This window comes from Micropterus dolomieu, linkage group LG21, assembly GCF_021292245.1.
Source record: "Micropterus dolomieu isolate WLL.071019.BEF.003 ecotype Adirondacks linkage group LG21, ASM2129224v1, whole genome shotgun sequence".
Lineage (NCBI taxonomy): Eukaryota > Metazoa > Chordata > Actinopteri > Centrarchiformes > Centrarchidae > Micropterus > Micropterus dolomieu.
In genome coordinates, this window is record NC_060170.1 from 29637563 (window position 1) to 29651880 (window position 14318).

The window sequence follows — 14318 nt, forward strand, 5'->3', positions numbered from 1 at the left end:
CACAGAGAATTACATTTCCCTATTTAGAATTAAAATAATTAATTATGTGTTACTGTCAATTAGATTGTCAAGATGTATTGTTTTGTTTTTGAATTCATCTTAAGCGTTTAAGCCTAAACATGATGCATTTATTTTGAAAGAAATATCCGGAATTGCTGTCCCGCACACTACCTAACTTGACTCTTGTCCAGCCTTACAGGGCAGGCTCCTTTCCCTCAGGATGACTAGGAGTGACGCAGGGCAGACGAGAAATACTGGGTCCTGAGGGGAAGAACAGGGAGACAACGGTGGTGATGCAGGGAGGAACGTAGCTTTAATTTCACAGGTTCAAGCCCGATGCACGGCCTTATTGATGCCTACACAGAGGACATGAGAGTCACCTAAACGACGCCTTTTCTGTGAGAGATAACAATAAGGCATAATCACCTCATCCTTGGGGCGGATCAGTTTTGGATACACTCGCAGGTAGGCTTCATCACGCCTTGTTATGACAGTTGCTGATTAGCCTACTACAGCGGTTGCTTTGATAGTTATGTTTATTAAATAGCAATATCATATAGAAAAGTAAAAAATAATGTATTTTTATATTAATGTATTTGACAGAGATAGATTGAGTCGTCAGCTATTATCAAGAGGCTGTGTGATGATTTGCTTTAATTCCTTCAGCCACTCGGTCACGATTTCTTACTACTGTAATCAGATGCAAAAAAATCTGCTCCTAATTGATAACACAAGGCTTTTTTCTCTTTAGGTAACATTGATCCCTGTTTCTGCACATGGAAACGTAGCCTAGTCATTCCATTTTCTTACTGAACTCGAAGTTGTAAGTCGCATCCAGTTGGAGGATATTTGGACACCTCTTTCCGTTATTTCACTAAGTCTCCATCATGAACTACCTGCGTCGACGACTCTCGGACAGCAATTTCATGTCCAACCTGCCTAATGGCTACATGACCGATCTCCAACGCCCCGACCCGCCGCAGCAAAGCCCCGCAGTGTCGCCAGGGCCGTCGGAGAGGCGCCAGTCCACCAGCCAGCAGCAGCCTATAGGTGGAGGCTCCGGCTTCTTCTCGTCCATATCAAATGCTGTCAAACAGACCACAGCTGCGGCGGCTGCGACCTTATCCGAGGCAGCGGACCGGGCAGGAGTCTCCAGCAGTGCCAAGATCCTCCTGGTTATCGACGACCAGCAGACCGACTGGTAAGAGCAGTGCGCATTGCCTGCGCGGTGCGTCGTCTAGACAGAAATGTGTGCCAGACCGTGGGTTGCAGTGGCCTAACATCTAGAAGGTCATATGATTCATCCAGTGCTCTGAGATAGCCTATATCACGTGAAACAGCACCTTGGCATCTTGCTCAGACTTGCCTTCTGCGCTGATAGTGCCATGGCAAAAGTGCAACAGACTGAAGGCGGGGAAGCCATTTTCATTTGAAGATAAGCTGTTGCTTGTGTCAAAGTAATCTTGCATTCTGACATTAAAATGCTTAGGATGATGGCATTGTACTAGGAATGTGATGATGTCACCATGATGATGCAGGTATTTTCAAATCCAATGGCTGTCAGGGCAAGTTGTGCACAAGGAAAATATATGCTCCAGGTTTGTACATCCTCCTCACCAGTGCACATTGTGCATGCTCATTAGAGCTTTGCACCCAAGACATAGGTGATAAAACACTACACTATTGTCTCCGAATGACACCCTAGGTGATAGTAAACTAAGCAGATATGTAGTTCTCCTATTCTGTCACAACAGGAAGGGAATGTGGAAATTTATACTTCACAGGGTGGATGTAAAATGCAAGTACCGGTTTTTATATACCAATGTCAAATTCTTTATGTATAGACAAGGTTAAAATAATGTTACTCAGGCTACTTAATTTACCTTAACCTTTTTGTTTATGTTGCATGGTGCCTTCAAAAGGGCTGAAACTGCCGATGCACTGCCAGCACTTATTACAGTAATAACAAAATCTAGCAGCAGCCACTTATAGATAGCTGTGATACCATAGCTGTGAAAAATAGCAATTTGTTCCATTGATGTCAGCTTATTTTAGGTATTTGACATCACATTTTCATTTGCCAGTAGTTTTCTGCAATGCTGGAGAAAATGTCAGCTGTCAATTAGGAGACACTTGCTAAATGAAATGTATGTTTGTGTCTGGATACAAACAACTATTGGATTCAAATCCTCAATTCACATGCAGGGTGAAGGTCTTCAGAGGAAGAAAGGTCCACGGTGAATTTGACATCAAAGTAGAACAGGTAGGTGTTATGTGACTATTTACTTTATTCTTTATTAGCGTTCCTCTTTACTCCCCGCCAGGAGGACAAGAAACCAGACTAGTTAAAAGAAACCAGCCCATTTTTTCTGAGCCTTGTGACCAGACTGTGAACCTCATTTGGTTATACATCATTCTTTCATAAGACTTTAGTATTTTGTGTTTTGTTGATGGATAACCTCGTCTCGGATGTTTTTATGTCAAGAGCATGTATGGTTTATTTTTCTCTGTAGATGAGTGCATTGTCATTGGCATTAGGAGTTGATTGTATTTATTGCTGGTCATTCTTCTCTCTAAAAGCATAAAAATGTCCCTGTGCTCATATTATGCATCCTTTGTCTTCACTTTGATCCTATTTTGGTTTCATATCTTTATTTTCTGAGGCAGTCTCATGTGTAATTCACTTGGTGAGTCATTTTGTTGGGTAAATCTTATAAATTTGTCCACTTGTATCTGAGGTGTACTGTTCAAAAACAGTCTTGATACAAAAATAAAATGATTTGCGGTTTCCTCTTCAAAAAATAATAGATGAAACATCCAATATGGGAGCTATTACTGTGATCATAGGTAAATGTCCCAGCGTCTGTTTTGGATAAATCTATTTTGTTTGGCAACAAAGCCATTCTGTGTAATGCAAACTTTTTATTGTAATCTCTTATAAAGATAAATAAGTTATTTGTGTAGCCTAATAACTCACCAATAATCATCTTGGTAAATTTGTTTATAGTAATGTATAGCCTTATAAGAATATTCATTAATATAGTATGTGTCATTGGCTATTTATGCTGTAATCCACCAAACCAACACCACTTAGAAAGTTTTTTAATCTTTTTCTCAGCCTGAGGCATTTTCCTCCCTTCCTATTTTTGTCTCTGCTTCATGTTGAGCTTACGTTTCAATTATTTCCCCTGTGGCTCTAAACAGGAAGAGCGCACTTCTTCAGATAAAGTCTCCCATCTTGTAATTGTTCCCTATTCAACCTGGCTCATGTAGAATAGGTAGTCAAACACTGCCCTCCTGCTCAGATCACAGTGTTTTATATGGCGTTTGTTGGGGATTGACTGTGACATTGTCCTTTTAGGCAGAGTTCTCCGAAATCAACCTGGTGGCCAATTCCATAGGCACCTACAATGTGGACATTGATGCGATCAGGAATGGGCACAAGGTTACTAAGTAAGTACTTTGTAAAATATTCTAGTTAAAAAAAGTTTGATAATCCACCGTGCTGCTGCAAGTTAGAGATTATGTTGAAATCTACTGAAATTCCACTATACCCTGAATAGAAATTCCTCATAACTGCTAACTGGTCTGGCAATGCAGTTTAATATTTTCCTAATGTCCTCTGTCCCAGGTCATTTAAGCCAGACTTTGTGCTGATCAGACAGCATGCCTTCAGCATGGACAAAAATGGAGACCACCGGAACATGGTGATTGGATTGCAGTATGCTGGACTGCCAAGTGTTAATTCTTTGCACTCGGTCTACAATTTCTGTGACAAACCATGGGTGGTAAGCATTGTTTAATTTAGCTATATAAACTTAAAAAACTTAAATTTTGCATTACAAAGGCTCCATTCTAAATATTTCTGTCTGTTTTAGTTTGCGCAGATGTCTAGACTCCACAAGCAAGTGGGCCCAGAGGAGTTCCCACTGATAGAGCAGGTTTACTATCCAAACCACAAGGAGATGGTGAGTTCTTTGCCATCTGCTCCCCTCCCCCTTTCCACTTGTTCTGGTGGGTATGTCTTAATGCTACACAACCCTTAAAGAGACACACACAGACAGTCTGTCCCTCTCAACTGGTCACATTTTAGGAGGGTAATTCACGTCCGTGTACATTTTCAGTCTCATGTAGCAGCAGAAATTGATCTAATTTTTGGGGAATGTGGTTTTTTTTCATTCCGGGTAGAGGCAGAAATTTTATTATTTGTGTGCCGTCACTGTCAATACAGTTAAATTGAGTCTGTTGGTGCAGAGCAGTCATCTCCACCCCTGCAGTCACAGGGTGACAGTACTCGGCTGGCTTTCAAGCCATCAATACGAATCTGAATTTCCTACAGAAATAGAGGAGGGGTGTTATGTGTGAATTACTTTTTATTGAAATGGAATAAACATTAGTGTTTTAATCATTACACTGCTATAATGAAGTTCATTTGAGACACCCGAGTATGTGATAATGCTCTTGTTTCAGATCACCTCTCCTCGGTTCCCTGTAGTGATAAAGATGGGCCATGCTCACTCAGGAATGGGAAAGGTAGGACTGGAGTACTCAAGTGTTGGCTCAGTTCAATATGAACACAATATTTCTGGGACTGATGTATGCCAGTGTATTTATATTTTGACCTTTTCTACCCCAGGTGAAAGTGGACAATCAATACGATTTTCAAGATATTGCCAGTGTTGTGGCACTGACCAAGACTTATGCTACTTCTGAGCCCTTCATTGATGCAAAGTATGATGTCCGCATCCAGAAGATTGGGGACAATTACAAAGCTTACATGTGAGTGAAATTAGGATTCTGTTGTCTTCAGTTTCAGACTACTACAAAAGGGCCAACACACTGGTATGTTATTATAGCAAATGAAAATAATGGTACATGAAAATCATTGTTTAATTCTTATTAACAGGAGAACATCAATTTCTGGCAACTGGAAAACCAACACTGGCTCATCTATGCTTGAACAGGTGGCCATGTCAGACAAGTAAGAGCTCATAAATGCAGATAAGATCAGACTGTGTATCTTATAATGTCTCACTGTGCTGTTATAGCTATGTTTAACATCTTATAATTAGATACAGGCTGTGGGTGGACTCTTGTGCTGACATCTTTGGGGGGCTGGATATCTGTGCTGTGGAGGCTCTACACGGTAAAGATGGCAAAGACTACATTATCGAGGTACTAAAGGCACTATAATGATATCAAGGAAATATTTATCTTTAATCATAAGGGAAATCCATTAAATCCATCATCCATGTTGATTTTTAGGTTGATGACTGTTCAATGCCACTGATTGGGGACCAGCAGGAGGAGGATCGTGTTCAGATTGCAGAGCTGGTGGTGTGTAAGATGAACCAGGCTGTTCCTCGCACTTCAAGCCCATCCACAGTCCGTGCCACTGCAGGACAGCCAGCACAGGTGCTCAAACAGCAGATACTCCAAACTTGCTCCAGTTATCTAGCACCTTTTGTAATTTCCCCGACTTTTATTACGAATATATGTCAAGTCAGGCATGTTTCTATTTAGGGTGCACATTACACACAAGATTTCTAAGAACATCTTACTTTAAATGCGAATATGTAAACAAAGCACAAAAAAATCAATAGGAACAGTAGGCATAAAACTTACATAATTATAATAGAAGGGTGATACCAGATGTACAATATGTACTGCATATATATACAGACTATATGTATCAACAGGTTATGAGTGAACACATACATGTCCAGGTATATGTGGTGTATATCAATGCAATGCCTTAAGTATCATAAGAACATTTAAGTCAGCAGTTAGTGTAATGATTATAGAATTGCAGATTGTATTTCTACAGTCTTTGATACTAGGCTTGAGCAAAACTTCCTGTCAAACTTTTTTCTAGAGCATATCATTAGCTATTTATTTTTACTTCCTTGTTTGATCAATATTTACTTACTGCCCTTTAACTCCTGGGTGTTTTGTAGAAAGCAGTGTCTCCTCAGCCTGTCTCACAGCCCAGAGTACCACAGGCTCTACAGCGCCCCTCTCCTCAGGGTAAGAACTTGACTTATTCACAATAACAAAAAAAGTGAAAATGACACCATTTCTTTATGTTTACAAATATTTTTTCTTTATTTCCAAGACAAGGCGTGAGTATTAAGAAAGTATCTGAATGCTGCTTTTGTTTTTCTTCTGTAGGGGGTCCTCAGCATAGTCCCCCATCTCAGCAGCGCCCACAGCCTCAAGGCCAACCTCCTGCCCAGGCACAGCAATCTGCTGCCAGCCCTGCTACCGGTGACCCCAGTGCCCAGGCTAAGGCTAGCCAAGGACCTGCAGCCCAGCCTCGGCCACCAAGTCAGGGAACTCCTCAAGGCCAGAGACCTCCCTCTGGTCAGGGCTCTCCTCAACGAAGCCAGGGAGGTTCACCTCAAGCTCAGAGGCAACAGTCTGTCACTCAGCAGCAGCAGAAACCATCTGCAGGCCCGAAACCTCCAGCAGGCCAACCACAGCAGCAGAGGCCAGCCCAGCCCCCTAGGCAGCAATCACAGGGGGGACCACAGCAACAGAGGCCTCCTGGCCAGCAAGGTCGTCCAGGAGCAGCCACCACCCAGCAGCCCCGTCCTGCTGCTCAAGGCCATGGGGGCCCAGGGGGACGACCACCGCTGCAGCAAAAGCCTCAGCCCCCAAACAAGCCCAGTCAGGACAACCCGACTATGGGCAGCTCTCCACAACTAAAGTAAGTAACTATATGATACTTCATTGGGGTCAGTTTCATCTCATTTTTCATAAAGCAAACCTTACAGCTGACCTGAACAGAAGATCCTGTCTTACTTTTTGCCTGCACTGAGATACGCATGCCACATGGGAAGTCTACTCATGCTCTTCATCGATGAATGATTCACCTGAATGTGCATGATTTATTGATTATTACATTTTTCAGTCCTTCAGCAGCAGTTTCACAAAACATACCATTTCAGATTGTCTGGAGAGAATGTGATACATTAATACAACAACAAGCAACCATAATAGATCACATTTGCCACAATCCATGTTCTAGGCCACATGTGACCAAATTCTATAAATCCTACTTTTAAATCAGATTTATCTTTGTATCAGGCCATTGATATAGTTAATTACTCTGTATGTTTTAAACTTTTATATACTTTCAGATGTTGTTTTTTAATCAGACCTTTTCAGTTGACATGCTATTGTACAAAGCATTAATTTATAACAGAAATATCAATTGTGCTATATTGATTTGAATAATTCTAAACTATTAGAATATGCAATATTATTGTTATATTATATAAATAATTTGGGGTGGATTAACATATTTGATTAACTACTACCGAATTTAAACCACTACATTAAAACAAATTCCCACTTACATTTCATCTGTATTTGTTGAACACTTTAGATATTTAGTCAAAGGTTTTCGCTGCAAAAAAATCTGTATGATTGCTTCTGCCTTAGTGGTCAATACATTCTCCAGCTGATGGCTTTCATGGACAAATAGCACACTTGTCATCAGTCGCTGATAAAAAAAACAACATGCATCACTTTGCATCCAGAAAAGTCATTCACTATTCATATCATATCAAAGCTAACTTGAAATGATAAGGTAATACTGAATGACCATAGAGAATGAATGCGCTTTTATCATCTTTTACTGATCCTTTTCTCTCCCGTCTCTCTCTCTCTTTCTTGCCGTGCTCCAGTCTTTTCGTCCCATGAGTTTGCTGCATGACTTTAATAGCCTCTCCCTCTCCTCTATTGCCATTTCCTCTCTTTATAGCAAGTCCCAGTCTCTTACCAATACCTTCAACATTCCAGAAACCCCAGCGCCACGAGCCAGCCTTAGCCAGGACGAGGTGAAGGCTGAAACCATACGCAATCTACGCAAATCTTTTGCCAGTCTCTTCTCAGACTGAGACGGCATAAGCCCCCCTACTCTCCTCCTACTGACAGAAAGATGGACAGGCAAACTGAAGGGCAAGATTCCCCCAACTGACAAGGACCAACACAATGCCGTCTCCAATTCATGTACATTGACCCTGATATGACAATGTGCACACTTGAAACCCACTGCCTAAATTGTTAAAACCTTTTGAAATGAACAAAAAAGTAGAATACACAGTAAATTTAGGCACTGATGTCTAAAACATTCCTTGCCTTGCCTCAAGCTTAAGTAAGTCATCTACTATTTGTGTCACACAAACAACACCACGCAAAAGCCTGTATATGCATGAACACATACACAAAAATAAAGAAACAAAACACAAAACAAACACAATACTGCTCCCACTTGTTTGTTGGTGCCGTATAGTCATTGTGATCTCTATGTTAGAATAACGGTTGGTTTGATGGCCAACCAAATGAATTAAGGGACTGTACAAAAATTATTGTAGAGGGGACGAGGTATGAATCGTATATTTGATTTCATTAAAAAGCAAGGGTCTCCCCAGTGTTATTCAACATCTAAAAATAATATATTTATAACATAATAAAATAGTGAAAATACAGCCACTCTATTTTTTAATAAAGAGCTGTTTAATAAACTGTTACAATAGCCACAAAAGCTCTGAGGGCTTGTGCACTGCAATATTTTCACCCCACTCCATATCCTCTGCATATGTCAACAGGCCAATCCATTGCACACATTAAACAACATCTGTTAGATTTAACTTGTTTTATGTACCCTCACAAATATAAAATATTTGCTCTCCCAACATTTTGACCCCTCCTCCCTGTTACAATACCCCCTTTTCTGAACCCCTCCACCCCTAATAGTTTTTGTACAGTCCCTAACTCAGCACAGCTGCGCACATATGATGTCCAGTGTTAGCTAATGCGAGATCTGTTCGAGCTGTTGACCGCTCATGGTGATGTCTTAGCTGCATGTCAACAGGAGGCAATGGTTGCATTTTCCAACCCCTGACATTGGCGCTTGTAACTGTGTTGTCACATGTAGTTGAATTAGTTAGCAAATTAACCTAGTAGGTGTTGTGAGTATGTTGTTGCTGCCACTTTTCTTCCCATTTTCAAAAGCCCGAAAGCCCTCCACCTTGAAAGCATGCCTTACACAGACAAGAACGTCAGATCAAATGGAGTTGTCTCAGGGATGTCCAATTGATTGTGACACTTGTATGTGGGTGAGGGTCTTCCATTACAGTTTTATTGTGGTTGTTTACCAGTAATGAAGGAAAAGCATGCATTTTAATGAGGTAGAATGTTTTTATTATTTCTGATGCATTTGCACACAGAGTAAACTGCAAACATTATACTTGAATACAGTGACACCGACTGATGTATAAAGTCTATATTTTCAGGTTTATTCCTCCGCCAGTTGATAAAGCAACAACTTGGTGTTCTGACTCTTGGGTGCTGCTGTGTCTGGGTATACAGATGTGGTATATTAGGATACAGCATAGGCAGGGTTGGCAACTGTCCAGGTATAGAAAATTTTGATTATGTACAGACAGTGTCATTTCATATTCGCTTGATTTCAAAGCAATGCAATGTAAAACTTTGGACTGTAAACTAGCTACAAATTTAATGGATGTACAGAAAGTTGGTGGAATATGGCAGGTTGATTTTAGGGTTTAGCAGTTAGTCAGTGCATTGTGATTTTGCACTTGAGTAACTCTAACCCTGAGTCTGTATCATACAGTGCATCAGAGTTTCTGCTTTCATGTATGCCTCCCGGGTTTTAAATGTGTTGAAAGTCTGTAAGAAGAGGCTATACAATACAAAAATGAAATAATGTAAAGGTACAGGAATGTCAACTGTGCACCTCTGCAGTAGATTGAACATTTCCTGCCACACCTCCTTCGTACTGACAACCCTTTCTTTGATCACTACTCTGAAAATCCCAGCTGTTACTAAAAAAACAATTCTGTTTGCAGGCACTAAAATGTCTTCCAGAAGGAGTGCTTTCCATTTGAATGTCGATGTAGTATGGCAATATCATGCTTTTTAGAGAAGACCCAATAGCCAAAAGTATAAAGGAGTCCTGGTTCCCTTGCAGATTCTCCATGCTGCCTGTGTTTGTCAGTCTATTTGTGTAGCCACAGTGACCCCTTGTGCTCAATGGTGCATAAATGTGTGAATGTTGTTCTGTAACTGTCAAACCAAATAGATGTGTTGTACAGAGCTCTGAGTGATGCAGATTGTCACCTTTTTTCCTTGCTGCTATTTGTGCTGTTGATATTATATATCTCTTTAAGTTTTTCTTGTTTTTCTTCCTTTCCCTTTCAAAGTAGGGATTTATTTGGTTTAAATTATTTTGTACATGCTTAATTTTTTTCTATGACACAAGACTATCTGGGGCTTGTAAAAGTTTATGCATTAGTGATTTAGGGCTTCATTTTGAAATTTTAAAGTCACTCAGTGTGAGTACATGGCTTTCAGATTCATCGTGGCACAGCCTATTACCAAGAGAATCAGTAAGAGCCTTGTGTAATTGTTACTGAGTGTGTAATTTATAAAAATGAGCCATCACAATTAGCATGGATGGTTAACTTTGAAAAATGTCATTCTGTCACTCAGAGGCCTCCTGGCCATATTAAGACATACCATTTACCATGGCACCTCCTGAGAAGTGGGAAATAGTTTTATGTATTTATGTTTTATATTCACATTTATTTCTTTTGAAAAGTTTACATTATTTATGGTGAATATATTTGACAGTGAATGTACGTTTTATTTTGTTACAGGTAGTTTGATAGATTGTTTTCTAAATGCATTGTATAATCATTGTGAAAAGATTAAATCCTTACAAATCTGAGTGGAACTGATTGTCAGTCGATGCCTGCCTGAATCATAAATGTAAGTGCAAGAATCAAAAAGCTGAGGTTTTTGTCAATCAAAAAACAAGATACTACATAATGTAAATCATGGTGGATTATTGAATTAAATGTAAAAAAAAAAATAGATTTGATGTTATATGCAATGTAGCTATATTATGTGAAAATGAGTGTGTTATTAGAACATGCACATGTCTAATAAAGTCTATGATCAACAATGACTTATTGATTTATTTATTATAGTTGACTGAACATGGAACAGTGAGTATTTCAGGTTCAAGTTAATAATAATGTCTGGAAGAGGACTTGATCCTCTGTTTAAAGCAATAAAACATTCTGTGAAATTGATGTAATGTATGCAACTGTAAACTGAGCAACAGTGCAAGCTAATGTGACCACAAGGTGGTGTGGGCCTGCAGTCTGACTACCATAACCATTAATCAGGTTATGTAGTTCATTTTACACTGGTGTTATGAGCGTACCCTTTTATGTTTTTTGTTTTTACGTCTTTATGATCGGTTTGATTAGAACTGGAAGTGCATCCCTCTCACACAACCAAGTAAAAACACGTTCAGTTCAACTGCTTAGAATATTTTCTTTGTTCTTTTTTTTTTTTACAAAATTAGATGTTAGTAACTTACTGACTATTCAGAGATTGATCAATTATTATGTTTGTAATACTGCAGAGACGAGTTTTATTAGAGTTTTGTCTTCTACTGTGTTATAAACTCCAATGAGGTCTCATTTTCATTGTGTCTCCTGAGGCATACAATTTAATGTCACAATTCTGAGTCATAATCACACAGAAAACACAAATACCAATGTGTGCATAATCCTATTAAACATGTCCCTAAACACCACTCACCATTCACGTTGTTTGAGAAAAAACACACGTATTATATTCCAGTATCTTTTGGATATTCATTAGGTCTGCAAATCTGAATGCAGCAGCTGCAGCTGAGAGAAGCCAATAGTTTTATGCACCCCACTGTCAAAAGAATCAGTGTTTCATTGCCTTGTTTTGTACAAATCAATGACTGCATCTACAGCTGAAACAAATACATTAAAATTTAGATTTTGTACTTTCTCCAATTATAAAATGAATTGCCCTGTCAAAATGGTTTTTGTTGGTAGGCTTTTGCAGTGAGGGATAGAGCTCAATTTTAATCTCTAAATGGATCACTCAATTTCTTTTTCCCTTGAAAGTTTTTATTGGAGACAAAAGTGTCTGGAGTGCAAAATGCAATTTGCAAGCAGGATGTTATATAGCAGCTCGCTCATGAAAGGTCAGTGTGGTTTTAAAGTTCTGTCTGCTGGCTTGCATCTCTTATCTAGATGCCCTGGGGGCCAAACTACTCTCTTGTAACAAATCTAGATTTGATCAGCAGTTAAGATGCTCATCTGATCAGGAAAGACATGATTTCATATTAAATGTGTTCTGGAAGATAATTACATTTTACTTTATGCCATCTAATATTTGTAAGGTCAGCATAAGTTCAAACTGTGAGTGGTGTGTGTGAAAGAGTCAGTTCTTTGCTAGGACCTTTGACTTTAGGGTTAGGGTTAACCCAGCAGGCTGTTTTGGACATAGTTTTTCACCCTCTGGCAAACTAAGCCACCCATTCACGAGAAAACAACAGAAATTGTGATTTTCTCACTACAATCATTCATGTGAGGTGTTGTGTAATCATTCAAATACAACTGGTATGACTTTGCAGGTCACAAATAAAGGATTCAAGAGTACTGCCATCGTTTCTCTTGTTCTGTTATGGACAGAGAGAAGACAAAAGGGGAGGGGCATTCACAACTTCTTCTCTGAGCCAGGATATTTCTAGAGCTGACCCATTTAAACAGCCCGAAGAAGCTGCGAGCACAGGTGCATCTGGATAGCAACTGCCAACCAGAATGTGTAATTACATACATTAAGTGTCAAAACTAATATACACATGTTGGGTGGATGGGAAATATTGCAGGCCGGGGCAGACAAATCACATTTGTTTAATCCATTTCAGATGGTCAGACAGAACACATATAACCAAGTGTTCTCAATCATTCACATTCTTTTATGAAGGAAAAAGAAAAGCTAATGTCAGTTCACAATTCAGTTGTTTTATTCAGCAATCAGATGGTTGTCTTTGAATGGGAAAGAGTGGCTGTTACAGCTATTATACAAGGCCTACAGCCTTGCACAATTAGTGCAACTCAGTACTGCTTTGCATTGTACTGCTGTGGGATGGAGAGTTAGAGATATCCATATTTACAGGGACCTCATTGATTCTTTCTAACCGAGGAACAAAAGATTTGTTGTCTGTCCAGTCTTGAATAGCAGGACCTTGATTACAGCCCTGCATTATAAAACTTCCTGCTGACCTCAATCAGTGTTTGAAAATATGATCTGCTCATTTCACTTTAACTGTAATATAACTGCATTCTGTTTCTATGTTGTTACATAACAATATCATAGTGACAATGCACCACAAATAATTCACACCGCCAGGAGCCCTCAGAAAGAAACTGCACCCAGCAAGAGGCCCGTGTCTTTGTTCCAAATGCTTTTCCCCTTTAATAAAATTGCACACATGACTGAATGATTCCTTAGCCAAAATGGCAGATGATGAAGGATGAGAGAGGAGTGTCGAGTAAAGATTTAATTAAGACTCACCATGGGATGTCTTACTGTGACTCCAGAGACCAGGACAGAGGAGTTTGTGTTTGCTCAGTGCAGCTGTGAATAATATCTACACTATACTTTGACCTACATGTACTGAGAGGAGGATCTGAGAATATGCCCACATGAGCGCAGGTCTTTCTTCCTGTCTTAATTTCACCGTGAGGCTGCCAGAGGGGCTCTCCTTATGGTAAACCTTATATTATCTTCCACACTCTGTGTTGCCACTAAATGTACTGTCGATGTAAAGCTGCACTGCTGAATCCCTCCTGCGGTGCGTTTGCAGATTGTTGGGGGTTTACAAGCAATTTTCGCCTCCCTTCGTCTTATCCTCGTGACGTAGATTTTTATGGTCTCCATGGAAGACTCCCATCAGCACTTTACTTCATTCCCTTTGAAATCAATTCAGTCTCTTTTGCTCCTACTCAGTGTGGGTTGCCATGGATACCGCTCCCAAATGGTCTGGCTGGTGCATGAATTTGTTTATGAGTGTTACTTGGAGTGGATTGGAATGTTCTTTTTTTGTGCAGCCAAAATAAACACAATTTGCTAATTAAGCATAGGAAAATTACATTGAAATGGTTTTTCTGCTTTATTTTATTCAAGTCTTCAAGCCTCGAGATGCAGAGCAGCCCATTTTGTCAAAATTTCTTCAGGGAGTGATCATGAAATCGTGTCTTTCGCAAATATTTCCCATGTTTATATCATGCAGTATCAGCTACATGAGGACACTAGTCAAGAGTTCATGTAGTAACTCCAGTGCACCCCGGAAGAATCTAACAATCCGCTGAATATAATCTAGTCTGATCCACCAGGAATCAAAGCTACGCCAATGTGGCTTCTTTAGTCCCATGCTGAGCCAAAAAAAAAAA

At 39.7% G+C, this 14318-nt stretch overlaps 1 protein-coding gene across 2 annotated transcripts; it reads left to right on the plus strand.

The window, feature by feature from the left end:
- The first annotated feature begins 868 nt into the window (after positions 1-868).
- Positions 869-8218, plus strand: syn1 (synapsin I). 2 transcript variants are annotated; one of them, XM_046035269.1, is made up of 13 exons: positions 869-1201; positions 2206-2263; positions 3362-3453; positions 3632-3788; positions 3879-3968; positions 4471-4533; positions 4637-4779; positions 4907-4981; positions 5073-5175; positions 5266-5415; positions 5958-6027; positions 6172-6709; positions 7769-8218. In XM_046035269.1, exons 1-13 carry the CDS (start codon positions 888-890, stop codon positions 7902-7904), a joined length of 1989 nt encoding a protein of 662 aa, XP_045891225.1. In that variant the 5' UTR covers positions 869-887; the 3' UTR covers positions 7905-8218. The 2 variants fall into 2 exon arrangements, with proteins under 2 accessions (XP_045891225.1, XP_045891226.1); XM_046035270.1 differs by having other exon boundaries at positions 5266-5409.
- The last annotated feature ends 6100 nt before the right edge of the window (positions 8219-14318 follow it).

What these genes read in the sequence shown, in the direction of transcription:
- syn1 (XM_046035269.1), top strand. Translation starts at nt 888, where the DNA reads ATGAACTACCTGCGTCGACGACTCTCGGACAGCAATTTCATGTCCAAC. An exon ending in TTGACATCAAAGTAGAACAG is followed by an intron (nt 2,264 to 3,361) that starts GTAGGTGTTATG and finishes TTGTCCTTTTAG; the next exon opens with GCAGAGTTCTCCGAAATCAA. An exon ending in GACAATTACAAAGCTTACAT is followed by an intron (nt 4,780 to 4,906) that starts GTGAGTGAAATT and finishes TCTTATTAACAG; the next exon opens with GAGAACATCAATTTCTGGCA.